The sequence below is a fragment of the Aptenodytes forsteri genome, unplaced genomic scaffold (genome assembly GCF_000699145.1).
Source record: "Aptenodytes forsteri isolate BGI_AS27 unplaced genomic scaffold, ASM69914v1 Scaffold68, whole genome shotgun sequence".
NCBI classification, from domain to species: domain Eukaryota; kingdom Metazoa; phylum Chordata; class Aves; order Sphenisciformes; family Spheniscidae; genus Aptenodytes; species Aptenodytes forsteri.
In genome coordinates, this window is record NW_008795382.1 from 2,041,628 (window position 1) to 2,056,256 (window position 14,629).

General features: G+C 51.3%; 1 protein-coding gene across 2 annotated transcripts in view; it reads right to left on the reverse strand.

Annotated features, from left to right (window-relative positions):
- Positions 1-14,629, reverse strand: part of NACC2 (NACC family member 2) — a 24,496-nt gene that overhangs the window by 4,880 nt on the left and 4,987 nt on the right. Inside the window, exons 1-3 of one of the 2 annotated variants that reach the window (XM_009280618.1) lie at positions 13,392-13,474; positions 11,573-12,499; positions 1,751-1,918 (exon numbers count right to left, since the gene is read on the reverse strand). In XM_009280618.1, coding sequence (XP_009278893.1) covers positions 1,751-1,918; positions 11,573-12,437 — 1,033 coding nt within the window. In that variant the 5' untranslated portion in view covers positions 12,438-12,499; positions 13,392-13,474. Of the gene's footprint in view, positions 1-1,750; positions 1,919-11,572; positions 12,500-13,391; positions 13,475-14,629 lie in introns of those variants that run through there. The other variant, XM_009280617.1, reaches the window with a different exon arrangement.

Sequence of the window (14,629 nt, forward strand, 5' to 3'; positions counted from 1 at the left end):
CCTGCGCCTTCCCTGCCGCCGCGGGCAGCCCAGGCCGCCGGTCCTGCCCCAGAAAAAGCAAGCATCGCTCCGGATCTCAGAGCCATCCTGCTTCTCGCCATGCTCCACGCACAGTATCTGTCCATCGGGTGTCCTACGATGACTGCAAGGCTTGTTGAAGACCCTCTCGGAGAGAGCTGCTGAAGTTTGCAGAATCAATTACGGCATGAAAAATTGGAGGCAAAAGGAGAATACTCCGAATGGAGAGCGGAGGAAAACTTCGGCTGCAGGACCCTCCTGCGTGCTCCGGGGTCAAGCCCTGCCCCCAGGTCTCACCAGGTTTGAGACGGCAATTAGCTGTGGACCCTCTCTTTGGCAGCAGTGTTTTGAGAGATAAGCCATCAGAGGGAACGCCAGAGGCCACCGAGGGTAACTTCACTTTAATAAATAAAAAATAATCGAGGCAGCCACTATCAGTTAGAGATATTAATCTACTTTTTTTCCAGATTGAAAAATGTAAATCAAGCAGAGCTGCCTCGAGCCAATTTGCAGCTCTCACTGTGAAAATAACCTGCACCACTTGATGGTTTTAAGAAGGCTCACATAAAATGTAAATTCCAGATACCAAATAAATACTTGTGGTTGTACGCTGTGCTACAGTGTGTGCGTTTTAATCCTGCCTTCCATCAAAGACCCATCCTCGATCGGCTGGAAACCTTCCTGGGCGTCCCCTGAAATCCAGATTCCTTCTACAGACTGAAAATAAAATCTTGCTCCTCACCAAGAGATAAATGACCAGAAAGAAAAGGCAACTGATTTGGATTGATTGTGCTGCCACGTGTCCTTTTTGTACCAAGGGCTTTCCAGGGATTCATTAAACCTCCCCGCCTGGGCAGCAGGTACGGGCTGTCGTGCAAAGATCGCTTCATCTACACATAGCTACGTCCGAGGGAAAAAACTTCACAACAGCGCGGGCTATAAGCTGAGAGGACTATTGCAGCAAAGAGAAGCTGGGGAGAACTTACAAAAACAAAATATAATTATTTAAACTGGAATTTGATCTGGACACCCCAGTCAAACATCCGTCTTCCGTGCAGCAGTCGGGGACCCGGGCTGCAGGTGGCACGGCCACCATTTCACGGCTACCGGATTTCTCTCTTTATCCAGCTCTACACCACCAGTATCCTTAAAAGCTAAACAGCACCATCTTCCACCTCAAGTTGGCCATAAATCCTGTATAGAGTAGTGAATTCTCCTGATAGTGTAAATTCCCCCCCAAATGAAAATAAAGATAGAAGAAAGGACCAAAACCAATTCCTTCTCTTCCTTCCTACTGCCGCGTTTCACAGTTTAGTAACACGCCCAAATTTAAAAAACTTTTACAGGTTTTCTCAAAGCTTGTTCACTGACATAAATTTTATCTCCATTGCTTTGTAAATCTTATAATGCGATGGGGTTTTTTGGTTTGGTTTTTTTTAGATACAATTGCGATGCAGCCCACACCAATCAGGAAGAACACAAGCTGGAGAATTCAATTAAAATGCTAAATTAATTCAATTGAATAAATCCTGTTAATGACACATTTTTCTATCAGCAAATTAAAGGAAACGTAGAACTTTTTAGAAGATGAATAATCCAGAAAGCACAGCAAGGGCACACAAGACGCATGACTCCAGCAATGGTGCAAGCAAGATGAAGAACACGTTTCAAGAAGGAAAACATCAGTGATCTCCAGGCGTTCTGAAGCAAAGAAAAGTTACCCCCTTATTACCTGCAACGAGCTCAAGTTTTTCTCCAGGATCTCCCTCTGAGTAGAGTTTTGGGTGGCAACGGTATCCGATTTGACTGATAAGACTGGCTGGGAGAGCAACTAGATCCCGTCGTATGAGGACACAGGAGCGGTTCTCCAGTGGGATCTGCTCTGGCTTCTCTTGAGCAACTTAAAAATTAAAAGGGAAAACCATTAAAACAGTTCATTATGCAGGCACAACATTAACAGAAGGTCAGGTTTTTATTTTTTCAGGTAGCTCTTGGAAATATTCCTCCCTCCAGAATCACAACCATTCGCCAGGGCTATCGACCGCAGGGCAGACGCCACCTCACAGCGTGGAAGGATGCCCTGGTCTCCCCCTCCATCACCTACCGCAGCAGCTCGTATGCGCGTTCGGGTTCTGCGAGAGGGATTCTTGGAACCTAATTATGCTTTAACTTTTCCTAAGTTAATCATTTATGAAAATGGGCAACTCTGCACAGCTGGCATCGTTCTGGAAGTGCAGCATACGGAGCTGGCTTCCCCAAACACTCCCAGAAGAACCGCCGGTTACTTCACCAGGGGTTTCTAAAACAGGCAATAAATTGCCCACGTTTGATAAATACCTGCATCAGTACTGTAACTACTTCTCTTGATGTTTTTTTTCCTGCTGAAGTTAAAAGTCAGACTCTGCAGATACCCACTGCACCCAGAAAGGTCACTGTAGCCTCCCCCGAGGACAGCACCCACCAGCCACCTCCTGCAAGCACCAACTCACCCCCCCAGGCACCTTCTCTTATTCTGCCTCTCGCAGGCTAACGCTTCCTCTCAGTGACAAGAGAGACCCCAACCAACAAGCCAAAAAATGTTATCAAGCTGTGGCTTCAAAACCAAATTACTGGGTTTTGCCAGGACGCAGCCGTGACTTGCCCCGATGTTCCATCCCCGGAGCCCACCGCTGCCCACTAACAACCACTACTGTCGAAAAGCTGAAACTACCGAGCTGTCCTGCCAGCACCGCGCCAGTCTGGGTCTTGTGGGCATCCAGAGGATGCGCTTTCTAAAGCACATTTACTGTGCAAGTCCACAGGCTTGCTTAAAATTACAATTTTTGACAGCAAAAGAGGGCCGACACGGGTGTACATCAACTCCAGCTGCACTGGGACGTGGTGGGAGCAGCTACAGTTCCGAATGGCAGCCCGGCTCTACAACGATCCGTCTTTTTTCCCAAAGAGGTTTGATAACGTGGCAAGTGCCACACGTAAAATCAAACCCAGCTCTGTGCTTCAATATCTGTGAATAGAGAGAGAAGAAAAAACCCCAGAAATTAGCGTTTCTGAACTCAAAATGTCTCCTACTCAAGAGGTGTCTTTTCCTGCAATTATTTCAGTGTTCTGGGGGACATTTTTCCACTCTCTAGATAAAATAACAAGTTTTGCAGACTTGTTGCTGTAGTAACCAAAGGGTGATGGCTCCCGTACAATGGGAGCAGTGTTCTAACTAGGACATGCCCCGCGACGCCGTGCTGTGCCGTGGCATCCTATCGCAGGCACGGGGCTGGAAGCATCCCCACGCTCACCGCTCCCTCCTTCCCTAAAAAGTTGGAATACCAGGAGGATGCCCCTTGCCCGTGGAGCTGCAGAGCGGCAGAGCAGCATTTCCTTCAGTGATTAAGGACCAACAGCAGCAGAACAATTCACGTGATGTTTTAAAACTAACTTCTCTTGCCATCACGGCCCGATTACCTGTGCAAAGCGGCAGGGCTTTGTGGTGCTGATGTGCAGTCCCACTGACATAAAGAATTTTCACCAACTGCAGTATTTCCCTGTTTAACAGCACTCCCAAGCATCCAGGCACCCTCTCCTTGGAGATGGGAGTCACCTTCTGCCCACACAGAGGAAGCATCTAAAAGACCTGCTGTATTTCTGATGCTTTCAAACAGTGATAAGCAGAGTGTATCCAATTAAATACTAGTATTTTTTCCAGCTTAAACAAATCAAAAGCAGATAGGCACTAGGTACGGGGGAACCAACACCCAGGGCAGGCCCACTCTGCTGTCCTTCACAGGCTTTTTGGCTCTGGCAAGGCATGCTCACCAAGGCAGGCTACAGCAGCGCGAGGGCCACTGCAAAACAAATGCAAATCTCGAGGGGAGAGGCAGCAGCAGGTGTAGAGGACACCACCGTCAGCTCCCACCCAGAGTCCTCTGCAGGTTACGCACAGGCTGAACTAAAAGGTAAAATCATATATAGGCCACGTACGCCCTATTGTTCTGCTGATAAATCCCAGAAACCGGACTGGGACCTCTTCTCTCTTCTCTCTCCTCCGCTCCTCTCTTCTCTAGTGGCAATGAAAGACAGCACGATGCTATTAGGGGTAAAACAGAATCTGGCAAGAGCTTTTTGTGCTAAATGCACGTTCCCTGAGCCGTCAGGCGACGGGGCAGGTGAGGACGGGGCTGTGCCCGTGCACGGGGCTCCTGCTAATTGCAGGCAGCTCGTCAGGGCGAGCGCTCCCCAGCGCCGGGCTCTCCATTGACTTCTCTTCTAGTGGCAACGAAAGACAGCACGATGCTATTAGGGGTAAAACAGAATCTGGCAAGAGCTTTTTGTGCTAAATGCACGTTCCCTGAGCCGTCAGGCGACGGGGCAGGTGAGGACGGGGCTGTGCCCGTGCACGGGGCTCCTGCTAATTGCAGGCAGCTCGTCAGGGCGAGCGCTCCCCAGCGCCGGGCTCTCCATGGAGCCACCGCTTCAGCTGCCCGGCAGGAGCAGGAAAACCATCGCAACCCCTCAGAAGCACAACGCTCCGCCCAGGCTGTGTAAAACTGCATTTTTAAATTTTTATTTTTGCTTTTAACTAATAACTCGGGTCAAAAGCACCCACGATATTCATCACCACCTAAAAACCAGCAGACGTTAAGCTGCCGAAGGGAAGCTGGGCAGACTGGTACGGGTTCTCAGAAAGTGTCTTAGAGGCCTCCAGCTGTTTTTTGAGCGGTATAAAGGCTGCGGGTCTCCAGGGAAAGTAGTTGCAGTCAATACCCCAAAACGAGACAGAGTTCAGAGCAGGAGTGGCCGGGAGAAGGTCCTCGCTGCTTGTGACCCAATATCGCCGTAACAGGAACAGAAGAGAATTCAGCCTGGAACGGCCATCGGCCATGCCCCCCGCCAGCCTGCTTCTTCACCAAGACTGCTGCCACTGAAGAGATTAAACACCTACAACATCCAACTGGCAAACAGCTACAGCGGACAAGGACAAACCTACCTGCTCCACCACTTTCCATAGGCAAACACTCAATAAAAGCCCATTTTTGGGCCAAACAGATCCTAAGGTAGCAATAATGAGGCAGGCAAGGGAAAGATCAGTGCAAGCGCTGTCTTCACGCTACCTTCCTGGAGAAATTTCGAAGGGTTTGGTGTCAAACCTCTTTCCTGAAAGAAAAGCAGCTTTTCAGGAAAAAACCGCTGCCACGCTGAGACCTGTGCCGAGGGCTCGGCGACAATCCTGCCCTGAAGAAATTCTTTGCTTTTGAAGACTTTTCATTTCCTACACATGGAGCCATCGAGAAGTTTACATTTCTTCCTGTGAAATCAAATACTTCATAAAACAAACTAAAATTTGGGCTAAAAAGCCCAAGCGTAACTCAATCCACTATTCTATTTCAGTTACATCTGTCCTGCTGGCTCGCTCTCTGTAAATGTCTTATTAAACATGGGCATGAATAATTTTTTGGACTTTGTTTCCATTAAAGCATTAGCACAAATTCAACGATACTAAACAAAAACGACCGAAGATTTAGGCCTTTCAGTGCCACCTCAGCTCAGCAGATAGCAATCGGTTATGTAAAGAAGCAGGATACAAGAGACACTTTGGTCCCATGTTTTCAAAGAAAGCCAGTCTGTTTGGCCTTTATGCTCTGAAGAACAGGATAGTATTCGCTTCTAATTAATTTGTATCTTCAGAGGGCAGTGGCTCCTTCCCTCTGAATGAAAGGGCAAACAATGTGAAGTATTGTTTAATACAGTTTTGTTCTTGACCAAGAAAGGAGCCTACCAGCTAGAGGAGAGGGGCAGGAAATCATTACAGAGGAAGCAATGACAGCTGCCAGCCAAACACTGGTATATTTTATTTATTCAGATATACGCTTTCATCTCAAACTTATATGGATGCTGCAGCTGGCAACAAGTGGCCCAGAATGGGAAATATCCTGGGTTTCCTGGCTGAAGAAGCAACCTCAAACCAACTCACCGGTCCATGCTCGGAGGAAAGCTGGAGTCATGGGAATTGCCGATGCTCCAGGCTTCGCGTGATGCTAGGGGCACGTGTCCTCCTTGTCCCTAAAACGTACCGTCTGGCTTAGAGGTCCATTACACCACCCTCTTGCTGAGCCACGATGGTTTTGGTGACACCAGGACGGTTGCACGTCCTGTGTGAGGTGCCTGGGACCAGAGATGCTGAGCCCACGCGGCTCCTGTTGACCCCCATCGGTGATGGGCAACGAGCTGCTCGGGCGAGGGGTCTGGCAGCGCTGGGAATTGCTGGCCACACACCTCGTGCCACTATTCACTTGTTTCCTCAGGTCCTGACAATCCAAACACCAGGACTTCAAAATTATTCGTGAACCCCCAGTTCCCACCAGTCTGGATTCTCCTCTTGACCATTTACTGGATATAAACTTCAACATACCCCCGTGGGTAAGAAACAACTATTTCTGTTTTAGGAATGGGATTTTGACATACAGAAAGACCGGAGTGACAGACCCTCACCCAAAAGTTAACGTTTACAGAGCCCCAGCATGAAACCACAAGTCACGAGCCCTGGTCCACCGCAACGGCGACAAAACCATCTCCATCTGTTCCACCACCAGTCACCAAGTATGCAAACACGCGGATAATTCTCCCTGTTCTCTACACGGCGAAAAGTTTCTTTTCAAATAGCAGTATTTTACAAACGTTTTTATCCCATTAGCCTATTTTCCACTGGCAGGGGGGGAGACCCCCCAAAAAAAACCCCCGGCATCGCCAGCATCCGCCTGCTTATCTAAACCTGTACCACAAAGGACACACGCACGCGCCGCGGGACAGACAGATGATATAGTCCCAGCCGGGATAGTTTACGTTTTACAAATAGTACATTTATAACAACGTACTGGAATGTAGAGATTTGATTTGTGACCTATTTATACAGGGAGGTAATCTGGAATTAGTATAGGAAAAATATTACTGGTTTATAAATACCCCTATCTTGCCTTTGCTTCAGATCTCAGCCAGGAGCGAAACATCTGCCAGCCTAAAATTAAACATCTGTGTTTTACGGTGAGGAAACCGGGACTGGAAGTTTAACGCCAAAAAAGGCCAGAGGCTGCGCGCCCCCGGCGTGGGGCTCTGCCTTCCTCCGGCTGCTCAGCACCACCGGTCCCCGTGCCAGGATGGGCGATGCCGGCCCTGGCCGGCTCCCGTCGGCACACAGCGGCGCTTTCAGCAGCGGGGCTGTCTGCAGCCATTCAAAGACCCTCGACGAAAAGCCAAAGGAAAAGTGCTCTGGCGAATAAACAGGGCATCCTCTTTTCACCACTTTATTTCCTAAAAAAACCCCACCAGCTCTTCGCTCGCGAGCATCCCCCTGTGCACAGCACAGTGTCAGACCGGCCACCGCACGGCACCGGTCCTCGCAGGATCAGATCACCGTTCCCGCAGTTAGAACCAGCTACTTTATTACGGCTGCAATTATCTGGCGTGACGAGCCGTGATTTACATCGTTGCAGCGTGTCGTTCCCAGGCTTGGTTCAGGATGCTGCGCGGGCTGCGCCGGAGCCGCTCATTACGGATTCTGGGTTGTTTCTTGCCCTCTTTCCTTACTGTCAGGAATCAGAGGCCAGGAGAGAAAACTATTCTCTCAGCTAATTACCACAACTATTCTATAATGGCTATTTTAGATGAATTTTTAATGAAGTGCGCTCTTGTCAGTTCGGGATTTCATAACTTTCAAGTCCAGCCTTCACATTCCAGCCATTTGCCGCATAAAGATTTCTCCTCTCCCCTGCAAACCGGCGCAGCAGGAGCAGGGGAGGAGGACGGACCCTCGTGCAACTTTGCTTGCGCCTGTCAAAATTAAATTAACTGCATCTGCTAAGCAGCAAGCTGACTGACAAGAACGTGGTTCAGTGCAGAAAAACGCCAAGCATCTGCAAGTCCTGCTGAAGCCCACTTCAGATCAGGCCCACGACGCTGTAATTAACAAGGATAAAAATACTTTGCTTTTGTTTAATATTTTCTGGAGTTGTGCATTCCTCAGATCAGATGCTAGAAACCTCATTAAGTCTCACTCGTGTCCTCAAGGCCCACATGTTCTCCACAACCAGACCTAGTTATAGAATAAGGAGCCATTTTATCGCGATGCCCCCAGCCTGCCACAGCAACAGGCGGGCGCGGGGACGGCGACGGTGACACCACGGCCACCGAATGCGGCCAGAAGCAGGTGGGAGCTGAGGCACCCTTTCCTACATCCCTCTGCAAGGTGCCACCCTGTCTACTGACACCTAAACCTAACCCTCCCATCGGCCCGTGTTTAAGACTGGGCTTATCCTTTCGTTTATCTGCTGCTCCTTTTGCAGGTCCAACGCTTTCCCTGGTCCATCACACCAGGGCCGCCGCTGCAGGACGCACATCGCTTAACTAGACCTCCTCCTCGCTCCCTCTACCACCATCAAAGCCTTGGCCAAGGTGATGATGTGCTCCTTGCCTCTCTGATCCCGGCTTTGGAGATGTGTCTGATCCCGGCTTTGGAGATTCGGCGTGGTTCTGACCATAAAAAGGGGTGAAGAAAAATAAATAAAAATCCCCAGCCTCGGGGTAAGAAGAGGCTTCGTGACCCCCCCGGCCTCGGGGGCGGCGGGTGATGCTCGAGGCAAGCGATGCTCAAGGGAAGTGAAGAACATCGGCCACCAGCATCCCACCACACGCTCGCCGGCGTCAGCTCAGTCAACGCTTCAGCTGGGGAATGGAAAAGCGGAGAAGGAGGAGGGGAAAAAAAAAACCAACCCTCTCTGAAATTCAAGGCTTCATCGGCTGGGGGGGTTTTTTGTTTTTCTTTTTTTTTTTTTCAAACTGGAACGGTTTTTACAAACGGGGCTCTTGGAAACCTTGGCAATCACTATTTTAAAGGGCTCCCCCCTCCCCCAGGCCTTTGTAAGGCTGTCGGGATCTACATGCCAGAAGCAGGATTAGCTGGCTTTCTCTCTTCCATCTTATGGTTTTATTATTCTGCACCTTTTGAGGGTACAGTTTATCCCGAGTAATTAAAACACAGTTAGCTGTACAAGTCCGAACCATAATGGAATAGCTTAGGTTTTATTTTTTTTAATCTCTTTTTTGTGTGCCCTCTTTTCCAGGAAGCCTGATACTATAGCTGGCTTATTTAAAACAGGAAACTCCCTTGAAATGTGCTGGTGTGGAAGTGATATTTTAGCAGAAATGTGGTATATTAGAGCCTTACAGTGGGGCTGGGCAGCGCCGCGCTCCCGACCTGCCTCCTCCCCGCATGGCCCTTCCCTCGGCATCACGACGACGTGGTTCATGTCTTCCCCCTACAGAAACCAAGTAGGAAAACTTTGCTGCAAGATGCCCGGCTCCAACGCGAGGGCTGGACGGCTGCAGCATCTCCAGCGATGCCCGAAAAAGCTGCTCCTAATTTCACTTTTCCAACTGGGATGACTCCCGCACCGCAAGAATTAGGTACAGCCTAATAGCTGCTGCCTGCACCGTCCCGGGGCTGGTCCTGCCTTCGCCTTCTGAATTTATTTTGTTCTGTTACTGCATGAACTGCGCCCGTGACAGTGAAGGAAAACACCGTGTCCAAGGGTATAATCCCACTGCTCTGAGGAATAATGCTGCGAGCCCGGGCGCTGAAGGCAAACCCACATTACCCACCGCATGCTCTACAGCGGGGAAGCGCAAAGCAAAACAAAACCTGGGAAAACAGCCCGATTTCTCTTCAGCCTGACTCTAACAGCAGCCGGGGCACAGGGCCCCGCTCCTGCTGGGCAGGAGACCCCAACCCCATCCCCGTCCCCTGAGCCCACCCGGTACCCCGCCGCCGGCCTGAAGCACAGCAGAGAGAGCAGACAGGCTTTCGAGGCTCATTTTCTACAACTGGCTCGTCCACTTTTCTCTATATTTCTAATATTAAAATAGTAACATTGCTACCAGTATGCTTCCCCCCTCCCTCAGCCACTTTTCTCAGCAAATATTTCTAATATTAAAATAGTAACATTGCTACCAGTATGCTTCCCCCCTTCCGCATATGGCTGGGTAAAAACGCTCGGAAAATGTTGCTTATCTGCTTGCTACCTGGCAGGGGGACATGCCAAGGGGACGCTGGGCTCCTCCTCTTTGGGACGGGATGGGGATGAGCCAGTCCTCAGTACCAGGGAAAGCCTGGCTTTAGGTAACAGAAAAGGCCATATTTGTCAAATCTTCTCCCTTGCTTAAGAATAAAATCAAACGGCTTTGAGGAAAGCATGCCAGCTCTCCAACAAACGAGAGTTAAATATTTGCAAAATTAGTCCAGCAATTTCAGTGCAAAACTGTAGTGGGGGAAGCGGCTCCAGGTGAGAGGGTGCTCCGCGCCGCCAGAGCCGGCGGGAAGATGTCCCTCCTCGGGGAGCACCTGCAGATCAAAGCTGCCGCCACAAACACCTGCAGCTCCGACGGGGAGGCCACTGCGCCGAGGCCGAGCCTCCGCGCGGGATGCTGCGAGCTTCATCTGCACGGGATGCTGCAAGCTGCCTCCGTGCGGGATGCAGGCACGCCAGCGACCCAGCTGGGCATCTCCCCCTCCGGTCCTGACCCCCCGACTCCGTATCCCCCACCTGCCCCTGCTCCTCAATGGGGTCCGAGCCCTGCAAGGTGCCCGGGGGCAGGGGGTGCACGCCCAAGGAAGCCCTCTCCTGCGTGGGAAGCGAGAGGGAAGGGGCCTCGTGCCCTCGCACCCGCCCCGGGGATGAGCTGGCAGCTCCCAGCCGAGCACCACCACAGTGAAGCCACCTCCTCTGTCTAAGGCACGCCCAGGGACTCACCTAATAGAGAAATAAAATATTACCAAGAGGCCCCCAAATGGCTTTTCCCTTTTTGACAGCGATGTGCTGGGCAAGGCTGGCAAAGGAAAGGGGGGTCACTTCAGACAGCGGGCATAAAAGTCCTCCTTTTCTTCTTTTTGCAGATATTCCTAATTAACATCTACGAAATTGATTTACTTGACCTTTTTCTCCCTTCCTCCAAATGTCGTATGTTCGTCACTTTTAAAAAAAATTTTACTCTAAAAGGCCAGGACAGAGGGAACGTGCATTGCACCTCGCTGAAGACTAACTCCCAGACCGACCATCTAACCTCCGCCGGGCTGGCAAGGGCTGACGTTTCCCTTCCCACGGATGACCACCCCTCTCGGATGACCCACGGCAGGTGAGCTCAGCCATCGCCATGGGACGGGTGTCACCACCGCACGGCTCACGTAACCACCAGGCTTGTCGGCAGCCTCAGCCAAACAGCGAAGGGCTAAGCCGACAGAGGCTGCGTCGTCCGCCACGCTTATCTAAAGAGCCTCTCAGCTGGGGACTCAGCCCATGAACGATGGCACGGGCGGATCTGCCCGTGCCATACCTGGACACCAGCACCGAGCCCACCACGTGCACCACTTTCTGCACCGCACTACGTAAATAAACAAACGAAGCCCCCGAAGACAAAAGCCCGATGAACAAGCCCAAAACTACCCATGCTGACTGGAGAAGGACCAAGCAACCACTGAAAGAGAGCGGAAAACCCAAGGAGAGAGACCGTCCATTACCAGAGTAGCCTCCCGAGGACTTGATGTACATCTGCCCGTACTGCTCCTCCACCATGGTGTCGTACGCCTCGTCGTCCTCCTCGTCCTCCTCGTTGTGGTAGGAGGTGGGGCTGTCAGTGGTGGGAATGCTGCTGGCGCCGGGGCTCGTCCGCTCCCCCTGCGAGTACTGGACCTGCTGGACATTGGGGATGAGGGTGGCCAGGTTGGGCATCCCATAGTAGGAGACGCGGGACAGCTTCAGGGGACCGGTGTTGGGGCCGCTGCCGCCAGTCCCCTCCCGGGCGCCGGGCTCGAGGGGCCGCTTGCCGGGCAGGCCGGGTAGGGCAGCTGCCTGCAGCTCGAGGTTCTCGTGTTTGACGCGCGTGAGGAGCGGGATGGGCATGGAGGGGGACATGACGTAGGGCGCCGAGGCCGACTGCAGCTGGTTGCAGGGGCTCTGCGGCTCCGAGCTGGGGTCTTCGATCATGGTGGTCTGAGAGTCACAGTGGGGAGAGCTGACCTTGAACATCAAGTCCGTCCCTTTCTCCACGATGTGCTGGATCTGCAGGAAGCCCGCCGTGTACATCACCACCAGCTGCTCGCTCGCCGCCATGGTCAGCTTCCCGGTGTAGCAGAAGGAGAGGATCTGCTGGAAGCAAGCGGGGGGGACGGTACCCGGCAGCTCAAAGGCGTTTTTGCTGTTCCCACTGAACAAGTCTCGGAAGTAGAGGCTGCTGGCGGCCAGGACCGCCCGGTGCGCCTTGAAGGCTTGGCCCTTCACCACGATGGAGACATCGCAGTACAGCCCCAGCAGCCGCTGCTCGTTCAGGCAGCCCAGAACGGTGTTCCCAAAGTTGGGAATCTCTATGTGCAACATCTGCGACATGGCTCAGGATCGGCTGGAGCTCCTCAGACATTCAATGCAGGAATATCCAAAGTAGGGCACATCTGAAAAACGGAGAAGGCAGGGAGAGAGGCACAGCGTTTTTAGACAGTTCACCAAAGCAGGCAGAAGCAGAGGAACCCACCTCACCCGACATCAAAGGCTCAAAGCTAAGCTCTGAGAGCCGATGCAGAAAAGCAATCGCTTATAAAAATTACTTATCGATGTTTTCAAACAACGTTGGAAATGCTATTGGTGGATGGCAAAGGATATTCCAAAAATGCAAGTATTTTCTTCAAGTTGTGGTCTGTTTAAATAAGCACCACTGATTTATTTCCCTGGGGGTTTTACTTTCTGCAGGAAAATCTGAACGGTAATGGGAGAGGAGTGAACAGTAAAGCAAACGTAAGATAGTCAGACAGATCTCGGGTAGCATTATATAAGAAACACAACAACCAGCAGCTCTGTTGAAACTACAGAAAAGATATTTATAAAACAATGTGCCATTCTGCCTGAAATAAATACAGGATTCTGCTGGAGCGACAGCTCCCAGGAAAAAGCACTTTGAAAAGCAATCTTCCCATTTGCACCAGAAAGAGGGAGCATTTCAACAGTTAAACCCCTTCTCAACAGATTTATCCTCCAACAAAACGAGGCTTATCTCCAAATTAAGCCAGATATTTGAGCCCCAATAAAACAAACCAACGTGCCGCAGCAAGCCGCCTACCGAGTTGTCTTCTTATTTTTCTCCCCTAAATCCAAAGTGGGGCAGGGGGAGCCCCAGCCCAGCCCCTCCTGCGGCCGGAGCCCCCGGCCCCCCCAGCCCATCGCCCCCCGGCCGGGGGTACCGGCCCCCGCCGGACCGGGGACCCTCCGAGCAACCTCACACGAAACGGGCTCGAGGCGACGGCTCCGGCTTTGGATCCCACCGCGGCTGCTCTTTAAGGGCAGCTGTACCTTTTGGCCACGGGGATAATTCCTCCTTTCACCGACCAAATAAAGCCTTGCGTTCGAAGGGACCTCGTGCACAAACCCCGTGCAACGGCGGAGCAGGTAGCGTTAGTGCAGCCCGTGCACTGAAACTCCAGCGAAGCAAATCACTGCGGATTCACCGACACGAGCCCGAGCTCAAACCCCCCCGTCTCCCCTCCCCGAGCTCCATGCAAGAGTCCAGGAGATTTAAAATCCTGTTTGCCTTCAATACTACTGAAGAAAAACTACCGTTAACTAGTACTGGAAGCTCAGAAGAACAATATTAAAAAAAAAAAGGGGAAAAAAAAAGAAGTTTATCTGAGAAAGATTAAAAAAAAAAGACCTCTGAAAAGAAAATAATAACCCACAAAGAGCTGCTCTGTTCCCACTGCTGGGGAAAAAAAAAAAAAGTCCTATCTGCAAGGCCACGGGGTAACAGGAAGAAAAGGGAACACACTCGGAGCCAATTTAATTGTATCTGCATGGTTAAAAAAATTCTTCCGAGCGAGGAAGTTCCCGGTCCCCTCGCCTGGCTCGGAGCGAACGTACCTTCAGCAGCGCCCGTCCCCAGCGCGGCCGCTCGCCGGAGGGGTCTGCATCCCTCCGTATCGCCCCGGCCGCCACGCTATACGCAGCGAAGACGATCGCTCAGGGGAGGGGGGGGGGGGGGGGGAAGGAGTGTTAAAAACAAACCCTGGGTTTGTATCTGCTGTAGCTCAAGCTTTTACCAAGTCAAATCTCCCCGGCAGCGCACAGCATCTAAATGAATAGGCCGGATGCAGATTAACATTCAGGCTGCTCTCTGCAATGAATAGAGCCCTTTGATTAGGGACCTGAAGTAAATGCCAGTTTCAAACCGAAGCTTTAAAAACAGAGAAATATCAGTGCCAGAGGAATGCTCTCAGTGTTGGTACAAGACAGACTTTTGATGAGTCACTGCAATGCAAACAAAGATGGCAGAAATACTGTACTGTATGCTGATGAAATGCTTAGTGGTGCCACGGCAACTGAGACAGGTTTTAAATTTATAGTGCAGTTTTGCATATGAATTACGCTGTAAACTGCCTCCCCTGCCATCTAGTACATCCAGAGTGTCAAAGCATTTAAACTATTCCAAACAGTCTGCAGAGCTGGCACTGCTGCTGGTTAACTCCTGCGGCCGGAGGAAGGCAGGGGGCGGGGGCGGCGAGCATCCCCCCAGCATCCCCCTGCCCCACCCCAGG